Below are 10,642 nucleotides of genomic sequence, written 5' to 3'. Positions count from 1 at the left end.
CCAAATTTATGGGCTGTGAATTTCTCACAGCCGTTGGGAAGTAGGCAGGCCAGATAGGCAGAGGAAGCCTGGGCGAGAGTAGGCAAGAAGGTCAGGGGTTGACACATATTCTCTATTCTTTCCCTGTGGGCACCACACGTGGGACCCGAAGGCTTCCCCGGTTTCTCTGTGTTCTAATGTGTTGGAAATTTGATTTGTCCTGGGGAATCTGACCCTGACCTCTTGAGACCCTAAACCACTGCCTTTCCTGCCCATCTCCCTACCCCCACCAGGTTCTGATCGCTGTGATCCCAGTCACTGACTGGACGCATCACCACCTTACCAGTCTTCAGAGAACACTCCTTTCCATCCGACGAAATGATAGAACCCTCTGAAGACTCATTTGAGACGATGATGGAGCGTAAGAATCCATCATCAAAACAAATGGAGTCCTCTGAGGGCTCATCCAACACCACCATGGAGATAGAAGGCGGAGTACAGGAGGCGGCGGGGCTGGCTCAAGGCCCAGCCCAGGAAATGGGAGAGCTGCCCATTGACCTCCTCCAAGACATGGAGGAGCCATCCAGTGGCCGACATAGTGAAATAAAGGATCCACCCAATGACCTACTCCAAGACCTGGAGGAGTCATGCAAGGCTTCCGGTCAGGAAGTGGGGGATCCCATCGGTGAGGCGCCTGGTGAGATGGAAGAAGCATCAGTCAATGAGGGAGAGCTGGACGAAGAAGACGACGACACTGACCTAAGTGAAGACGAGGAGGAGGAGGAGGAGGAGCCCGGCGAGTTGGAGTTAAGGGGCAGGGTCAGCTCCTTCACCTCTATGTACTTCTGGATGCAAGACCTCAAAGAGCAGCAAAAAATAGCTATAGAGATCCTCATGAAAGCGATCAGAATAGGCCGTGTGCCAGAACCACAAATCTTCTCGGGCGATCGAAGAGATTACCCCGAGTTCTTCGTGCACTGCCACATGATCATACAAGGCTACCCGAGAAAGTTCCGCAACGACCGCCGGCGAGTGAGGTTCGTCATCAGTCACCTCTCAGACACGGCCCTCGAATGGGCCCAAAATCTGAAGCGGCAAAGAAGCCCCCTGCTGACCAACTACCCAGCCTTCATGGAGGCCATGACCAACATGTTCCATTACAAGGAGGAACTGCGTGTGGCAGAAGACACCATGCTCAACATCGCGCAAGGGGACCGCGCCGCCATTGACTACATCGAAGAGTTCCGGGAGCTGGTACCCACCTTGGGTTGGCCAGACGAAGTCCTGCAGGCCCACCTGTGCCTGGGGCTCAACGAGGAGATCAGGCAGTATCTGTTCCAGCTCCCTCAGCCAGATTCGCTGGACAGTCTGATGGCCCTCGTCCTGCAGATAGAAGAGAACCTGGCAGAGAGAAAGGCCGTGCTCAGGATGCGTCCAGAGACCCAATCTCGGAACCTGGCCAAGATGGACTCACCTGCTCCAGAGAAGTGGCCGGTCAGCAGCTGGCTGACCTACGAAATCCAGCCCGATATCGATCGCAGGCACGTCTTCCTGCTGCTCATGGTGAGAGTGAACCCTTACCACAGTGTCGCGGTGCAGGCGCTGGTAGACTCGGGGGCAAGCTCCAACTTCATGGATGAGAGATTTGCCCAAGAGCACTACGTTGAGTTGTTCGAGAAGCCCTACCCACAGTCCATCCACACCATGGATGGCTCCCTGATTGGCAACGAGCCTGTCTGGCTGCACACCGAGCCTCTGGTGTGCTTTCATCAGAACCACCATGAGCTTATTGAATTCGACATCGTTCCTTCACCCAACTTCTCCGTGGTCCTGGGCATCAACTGGCTCCGAGTCCACTCCCCCGATATCGACTGGGCCAGAGGCCGCTGCACCTTCCACTCTCCCTACTGCCTGAAGAACTGCTTCAGCCCACTCCCACCATCGACCACACTCGAGAGACATGCCATCAGCCTGCTGCCCGGACTGTTGCCCCAGTATTCCGACCTTGCCGACGTGTTCAACCCGAAGAAAGCAGATGATGAGACTTCCGACCAGCCAAGCTCAGACGGATCCGATGATCTTTCTGAATCAGAGCCCTCTGAGCTTCAGCAGGCTGGAGACAGTGATCACAGCAGCACCACCGACACGCGTCCCTCTGTGGCTCCTCCGGAACCTGTGGGTGCTGGGATGCAAGAAACAGCCAGGCTGGGGAATGAAGAGGAGGAATCGCAGGAGGAGAAACAGATAATTCCAGAACTGTTCCAACAGTTACATGGAGCTACGTGGTTCACAAGGCTGGAGCTGCGTGGGATCATTGTGGAGGAAGGCAAGAAAAAGGCAGCAGAGGAGCTATGGAAAGTAGCGTTTGGTTTGGAGCTTCAAAAGAAGACAAGCTATCAGCCCTTTGAGATCTGCTCAGACCCTCTCATCCCTCAGAGCGTAATGCACTGCATCCTGAAAGACCTGCTGGGCAAATGTGTGCTCTCCTACGGGAATGAGGTCGTGATCTACTCAATGAGCCAGGAGGCCCACCTCCGGCACATCCGCCAAGTCCTGGTCCGCTTCCGACACCACCACGTCTACTGCTCCCTGGACAGGAGCCAGTTCCACCAACACACTGTCGAATTCATGGGCTTTGTCCTGACCCCCAAAGGGGTGAGGCTGAACAAGAGCGTCGTGAAGACCATCAGGGATTACCCGATCCCTCTCTCTAAGGAGACCCTGCAAAACCTGATGGAACTGATGTCCCCCTACTGCCACTTCGTGGAGCGCTTCGCTGCCATCACGGAGCCCCTGCGGCGGCAGCTGCTGACCACCAACCCCTTCCACTGGGGTGACGAGGAGCAGGAGGCCTTCGAGAGCGCGAAGCGGGCTTTCCGCAAGGCACCCCTCCTCCACCACCCGAAGCGCCACAAGCAGTTCTACTTGGACACAGGAGTCAACATGACCGCTCTGTACGCCTCCCTCATGCAAGTTGATGAGCAAACCGGCAAAAGAGTGTTCTGCGCTTTCTTCTCCCGCGACCTCTCTCCTGAGGAGGCCAACTCCTCTCCGCTGAGGATGAAGACTATTGCGATTAAGGCTGCCTTGGATGTGTGGTCTTGCTACCTGGAGAGCACCGAGGAGCCCATCATGATCCTTCTCAATACAGAGGATCTAGCCTCCCTGAATAATGACAGGCTCACCGTAATTCTCCCGGGGCAGTGGGCCAAGTTCTTCGGCCGCTTCCATTGCGATGTCATGGAGAAGCCCGAACAAGATGGCAGCAGTTCTCTGCCGCTGCAGAACCCCAACCGTGGGCCTCTCCGGGCCCACATTGCCACCCGGGCCCACACTGCCACCCGGGCCCACACTGCCACCCAGACCCGCACTGCCACCCGGGCCCGCACTGCCACCCGGGCCCGCACTGCCACCCGGGCCCGCACTGCCTCCCGGGCCCACACTGCCACCCGGGCCCGCACTGACACCCAGACCCACACTGAGACCCAGACCCACACTGCCACCCGGGCCCGCACTGCCACCCGGCCCCGCACTGCCACCCGGGCCCGCACTGACACCCAGACCCACACTGACACCCAGACCCACACTGCCACCCGGGCCCGCACTGCCACCCGGGCCCGCACTGCAACCCGGGCCCGCACTGCCACCCGGGCTCACACTGACACCTGGGCCCTCACTGACACCCGGGCCCACACTGACACCCGGGCCCGCGCTGACACCCGGGCCCGCGCTGACACCCAGACCCGCACTGCCACCCGGGCCCACACTGACACCCAGGCTCACACTGACACCTGGGCCCTCACTGACACCCGGGCCCGCACTGACACGTGGGCCCTCACTGACACCCGGGCCCTCACTGACACCCGGGCCCTCACTGACACCCGGGCCCTCACTGACACCTGGGCCCGCACTGACACGTGGGCCCGCACTGACACCCGGGGCCGCATTGACTCATGGCCCCTCACTGACACCCGGGCCCACACTGACACGTGGCCCCTCACTGACACCCAGGCCCTCACTGACACCCGGGCCCGCACTGACACATGGCCCCTCACTGACACCCGGGCCCTCACTGACACCCGGACCCGCATTGACACGTGGCCCCTCACTGACACCCGGGCCCGCATTGACACGTGGCCCCTTACTGCCACCCGGGCCCTCACTGACACGTGGGCCCTCACTGACTCCCGGGCCCGCACTGTCACCCGGGCCCTCACTGACACCCAGGCCCACACTGACACGTGGGCCCGCACTGACACCTGGCCTCTGAGTCCTGTCACCACAGAAGGGTCCCTCAGGGATCAACTCCCAGAACTGGGGGGACAAAAGGAGAATGAACATGTACCTCCCCAGGAAGAGCCAAGTAGGCAGAGCCAACAGCAAGAGGCCCTGACTCCGTTACAAATGGACCAAATACTCAGCAACCTCCTTGTCCATCTCAACATGGACCAGATGAGGAGCCTCTTTCTGCACTTCTTCCGAGACCTGCATATCCGTAAGGAAGCCCTGGCCCCCATGGCCGTGCTGGCAATACTGAAGATGAAGCAGCACTTCCCGCTGCTGCCCGCACCCACTCTGGAAGTGGCACTACTGCCAGCCACGCGCTCCCTGCGCCTCGTTCTGGACTCGTCCCTCCTCACAAACCATGGCATCGCCACGGCCATCACCCAGCTGCTGACCCAGATGCCCCCTCTCGTGGGCACTGTCACCATCCGGGCTGAGGAACAGGCCGAACAGAGGGCCCTGCTGCCCCGGGGCTCCCGGGTCCTGCCCCTCCCATCTGAGTTCTGGACAATGCTGTGCGAGCGCTTCTGTGTCAGAGTCGCTCCCAGAGAAAGATCCCAGCCCCTCCTGCACGGGAGGAGCCACTACCTGGAGCTGCACGTCATCGGTAGTGATGTCGTCTTGCGAGAAGCCCTGCAAGACGACCTGCAACGTTACCGTCAGTGTGGCCTGCATGACGGCCTGCAAGACACCTCGCAGGACGCGCAGGCGGATGACGACGTGCAGGAGGACGGCGCACAAGGGGTCCAGGTGAAGGAAGCTAACGAGGGAGGGGACGAAGAGAAAGAGGACGAGATGCAGGAGGCGGCGGCGGCCGACCCTTCCCCTACCCCTCCAGCCCCACCACGGGCCTCTGGTGGAATCCTCGACTTCCTGTATAGACAGTTGTATGGGGACCGAGATCAACCCAATCTGCCTCATCAGGACCCTGCGGCCAGGAGCCTGGCCCACTTCCTGGCCATGATCTGCGCAGAGGATCCAGTCCCCCTCCGAGGCAGACAGGCCAGGGGCGGAGCAAGGCTAGAGGAGCTCCCTGAGGATGATGAGGACTCGGACCATAACTGAAAACACTTCCTCACCAGCAACAAACCCTCCACTCCTCTGTGCCAGATGCCCAACACCACCTCCACTCAGCCTCCCTGTGCCTGTCTGCTTCGCTCGGACCCAGCGCTCCTCCTGCCACTCCTGACTCAAGGGGAACCCACTCAAGAAGAGCCATGATCTCTTCCACTCATCAACCAGCAACATCTACAGTGCCAACAGACTAGCCAGTCATCAGAGGCCCAGAGCCAGCTCAGGGCTACACATTCCTTCCGTCTTAATTCTCCAGGTCCCAGGCCCACCACTGGGAGTGAGATCAATGATAGGAGAAAGCAGTGATGAGCAGCAATGACCCCATGACCCCAGGCCAGGTGAGGAATCAGGCACAGCAGAAGCAGCCAAGCAAGCAGATGCCAGAGACCCACCCCGCTGAAGTGGCAACATGGCCACCTTGTGCCATCCTGGGACACTGACCTCGGGTGCTCCACTGACTTCTACCTCCAGCTCCGGTGCTCCTGCTCCCCTGGACCCGACCCCACACCCACATCTTCACGTGCTGTGGTGCCGACCCCATCCCACCCCCACCGCCCCCTGCAAAGCAAGCCACCCCCACAGTCCGGTCCAGCCCATTCCACACTCACTGCCTGACCCTGACTCTGCCTCTTACCTGGACAGTGCGCTCCATGGAACGTCCCATAGCGCCAGTACTTACCGGGCTTGCAACCTTGAGAGTCCCCCTGACTCCACGGGACACTGAGGGCTCCCAAACCCCCTCCCAGCACTGACAGCACAGGGGGCTCCCAAAGAGACTGAGGACATGTGAGACCCCCAGAGCCTGTGCTGAGTTGCTGAGAGTGCTCCTACCAGACCACTGCTTTCTGCCACGGGGATGAGACCCTTCCCTGCATGTCCCCCCATTCTACCCCAAAATAAAGCAGAAGAAAAGATTATCTGACTTTGTGATTTGTTCTGAAGGTGGAGAGTGGGGGGGGGGGGCAGACAGGATGGAGGAGGGGGGAGGGAAGGAGAGGGGAGATGGTAGGGCGGAACTCCCCACTGAAACAGGCCCTGCCTGGCGCCTGGCACACAATCCAGGAAGGGGGAACACTGGGAACTGTCTCTTCTTGAGGGCCCAGAGTAGGGACCCCAGAAATCCAAGTCCTACCTCTGGCCTGGGCCATCCTCCCCCACGAGAAATGAGGGGTGGGCAGGTTGTACTCTGCCTCCTAACTCAGGGTCTAAGAACCAAGGACCCGCAGTTTCTAACACTCCCCCGACTGTCCCCTACCCAATGGAGAAAGCCAAGGTCCTCACACTGCCATAAAGTGGCAAAATGGCTCTTCTGAGAGTGCACATCCCTGAGAAGGGGGAGGGTCCCACGGGATAAGTGCAGTGTGGGGGAAGGGGAGGCTGGAGGGAGGGGCACTGGCCCCCTCACTGCTCACTCAAGCCACCATCCCACACTTGCTCACCCAGGGCCCTCTGCCTGGCCTTGGGGTCCACCCACCCAGCAGCACCCCTCGATGAGCACCCCTGCCCCACCCTGCACAGGGCCCACTCCCAGCCTGACCCAGAGCTGCAGCTGGACCTGTGGGCCTGGCACCCAGGGCTGTCCCCTCAGCACAGGAATCTGCCCCTGAACGCACTCCCTTGAGGTCACCAAGCAGACCTCAGGGTCATAGGTCAGGGGCTCTCCAGGGTTCTGACTTCCCACCCCCCTGGGAAGCCTGCCCCTCCCCACTCACCCTCAGGAAAGCCACATCCTCTCCTGACCCCGGACTTCTGAGCCCTCCCCAATTCCACACTGGCCTCATGCCCTACGGCCTCCCTGGTCCCCAAGGGTGACTGGCCTTCGCGCACCGTCCATCTGTTCTAGGCATCTAGCCCTGATGGCAGCACCAGGAGATCATGGTCAGGGTCTCCAGGTTTAGAGCCAGGGCCTCAGCTCTGTCTCTGGGCCTGTCCCCACCCCAACCAGTCCCAGGCTGACTGGCTGCACACCCTCTCACAGGTTCAGTTTCCTTGTCCAGGATTGGGATATGGCAAGAGAGAAGGGGAGTGCAAGGGGCGACAAGACACAATCTCCAAGGGCCCTTGGCTCCTAAAATCCCATCTGTTCCCAGATGACACTCTTCCGGGGCTCGCATCCTGTGGTGTGAATTCTCTTGGGCCAGAGCCTGGGGTCATGGTGAGGTGGCCACTCCCACACCGGGGTCTTGTTCAGGCAGGCCTTGGGGTACCAGAGACTGGACCCCCAGGGCAAACCTACATGCCTACTTGGGAAGGGCTGTCCTGAGTGGCTGGGGGGTGGATGGACGGCCTCTCATGTCCCTGCAGCCCAGGTCAGCGCTGGAGGAGGGTCAGCGCGGCCACTCCTTCGTTAAGGCCAAACGGATAATTTGTCACCAAACAATCAGACCTGTCCTTCAGTGGGGAGTCCCAATACCCACTATGGCGCACACGTTTTCCACAGTGACATGCACGTGTGCGTGCACACACAGGGAGACCAGAGGGGCTGCCCGCACTGTAGTGGCCATGGCCTCCTACACCACCTGACAGGGAAGTCCTGGCCGCCCCGGGTCCCACCAAATCCAACCAGAAGGGCTTTCTCCCCACTCACAGAGAACAGAGGCAGCCCCCGGGGCTGAGGACGGCTGAAAAGGCAAAGACATTGGGTGATGAGGTCCCCACTTTCTAGAAACAGTTAAACACACACACAGTACAAACCTTTTTTTACTCCTGAAACAAAAAAGAAAGAAAATTCATATTAAATGACATACTGGGCTTTGATATCATGGCCACCACAAAGAAATAAAATAAAAACTCAAGACAAGCGTCTGATTACTCTGGACAACAGGTGCCCAGCACATAAGCCAGTGGCTCTGCTAGACCAGACCCCAATGCACCATGTCCACCTTCCCCAGCCGCCAGATTTCTGGCGTCCACCAAGCTCTGACACCATCTGAGAGACCAGGGGGACCCCTGAGCTCCACCCCAGATGAGGCTGTTGACTATTTCCCACCTCAGCCCACCCCTGCCCTCAGGCAGCTGATGGTACTCACCTCTCAGATCCGGATTTGCCCATCCTTCCTTCAAGTGGCCACTGGTCCAATCAGGGGCTCCATGTGAGAGGTGTGGCAGGAGCTCTGGAAGCTCGAAGCCCCCTCCCCGCCCACTGGGGCAGCCCTGCCCCACTCCTCGAGGGGGAAAGAGGAAACGACAGACGGAGCCCATCTCCCACCCCCACCCCCAAACACCCAGGCCCCTGCTGCTGGCTGATGGGCATCACCAAGAGAGGATGGTGGACCCAAACAGCAGCCCTCATCCTGACCCCTGACAAGGTCTCCCAGAACAAACAGGATTTGTTTCTGATGTGCCTTCCACCTACACCATCGCACAGCCACCCGGCAGCAGAACCCAGGCCTCCGCAGAGGTCAGTTTAGTTCTGCAAAAAGGAATCTTAGAAGAGAGAGGCCCGCCTGCCACACACTGTCCTCTCCTCTTTTTATATCAAAAAGCGTCACTGAGTGGGATAAAGGCCTGTCCTGAGCTGACAGCATTCCATGATGGCACCTCCATTCCCTTTGTCACACACACACACACACACGTCTTGCTCCAATCCACTCACCCAACAAATTCACACACCACACACTCCCACTGCCCCATGAGGTCACCCGGCCTTTGTGCAAGCTGTGTCCTCCTCGGGAAGGTCTTCCCAAAGCAACAACCACCTCCTGATGCCATGAAGAACCAAAGTTGCAAAGGTGAGGAGGGGGCACGGGAGAGGGGGTGCGGAGGAGGCAGGGGAGGAGAGAGCGAGGGGGGTAGGGCAGGAAAGGAGGCGGGAGCCATGACCCCTGTCCTACTCTAAGGGCCCTCCCCGCCCTCCTCCCACGCATGTGCCTGGGCTGGCTGCATGGCTGGTTAGTGGGTTAAGGATGCCACTAGCACAGGGGATGAGCACAGGTTACCTCCCACCAGGTACCCGAGATAGTGAGGGACACAAAAGACAGAGGCCATGGCCCAGGGGGACACTGGTCTAGCGCCCTTTGGGCACCCAGACTGGGCAGGGCTGGGCAGGAGCGAAAGCAGGGCACCTGTTGGCAGCTTTCGTCGGAGGGAGGGGACACAGAGCTGGGAGTCCTGGGGAAGCCGGGACTGTCTCCAGACTGGGTTCCAGGAGAGAGGAAGCAGCCGCCTGTGAGGGCCCTCAGCCTCCTGGTCATGGAAGAGTCCTGGGTAGAGGCTAAGGCCCCTCAAGGAGACCCTCCTCTTGTGGCAGCGAAGGGTCAGTCTGCTCAGAGCCCTGCCCCCCTCCCCAGTCCTGGGAACAATGCACACGGTCTCCCCAACACCTGCCCCTCTTTCCTGGGAGCTGGGTCCCCTCAGAGGTCTCCCACGAAAGCACAGCCCAGCCCTGTCGGTGGGAGAAGCCCTGATCTACATCTGGCCTGTCTGCTCTTAGCCACCAAGTCAGACGGTGGCCCTGGGCCTAGCCCTGGGGAGTGTCCCACTGCGGGTATAGCCTTTCTCTCCAGTGATGGGGTCTCAGAGATGGCCCAGCCCCAGGCACCCCTCCAGGATCTCGGGGAGCTGCAGAAGAGAAAGAGAAGAGCATGCTGGGAAGAGACTGGCAGGGCAGCACAAGCGTGAGGACGTGACCCATGCAGCCAGGGGTGCAGAGGAGGGTCCGGGGCTGCGCTGGTTGAAGGGGATGAAGAAAGGCATCATCTAGGCGCTGGATAACTGGGCATCAACTCCTGGATGAAGCCGTTCTCACCCCCCACTTACTGACTGTGGCCGCGACCCTCCTCCAGGAAGCACAATGCAAGCGCCATGATAGCAGGTAGGACACCTGCTGCTAGCGGTTAGCGGAGCGACAGCAAGGGACAGCCAGCCCAGGTAGCATGGCATGCCACTGGGGACCTGTGGCACAGTGGTGCAACCCACCTCGCCCTGCCGCTCCCTCTGCTGGCCAGGGCCTGGATTTCCAAGAGAAGCCCAGGAGACTGTAAAGAGGGGCCAGGTTGCAGAGGTGGTGGGAGAAATGGGGGGGAGCGGGGGGAGCATGGCTGATGCTGGCGCAGAAGCTGTGAGTGACATCAGAGGTCTGATCCCAACCCATCTGCCTCACCTTCTATGTCTGCAGTGGGGCTCAGCGGGCACTTCCGGGAGCCTGTGAGGAGTCATTGATCCCCACGGGAGCTCAGTCTCTCCCAGACAGAAAGCGGATGAGGGACTGACTAGGGTTGGGGGAGCAGGGATGGGAGCATGGGGAGGAGAGCTCAAGCCTGTGGGGTTTCTTATAGGGGTGATGAAAATGTTCTAAAGTCAAATG

At 59.7% G+C, this 10,642-nt stretch overlaps 1 protein-coding gene across 1 annotated transcript; it reads left to right on the top strand.

Annotated features, from left to right (window-relative positions):
* The first annotated feature begins 357 nt into the window (after positions 1-357).
* On the top strand, positions 358-5,328 carry RTL1 (retrotransposon Gag like 1). The gene has a single exon (XM_059678191.1). It carries the CDS (start codon positions 358-360, stop codon positions 5,326-5,328), a length of 4,971 nt encoding a protein of 1,656 aa, XP_059534174.1.
* The last annotated feature ends 5,314 nt before the right edge of the window (positions 5,329-10,642 follow it).

This window comes from Myotis daubentonii, chromosome 1 (assembly GCF_963259705.1).
Source record: "Myotis daubentonii chromosome 1, mMyoDau2.1, whole genome shotgun sequence".
In the NCBI taxonomy this organism is placed as follows: Eukaryota; Metazoa; Chordata; class Mammalia; order Chiroptera; family Vespertilionidae; genus Myotis; species Myotis daubentonii.
Note: the sequence above shows the minus strand (reverse complement) of the source record. Positions and strands in the feature narration are given on the sequence as shown.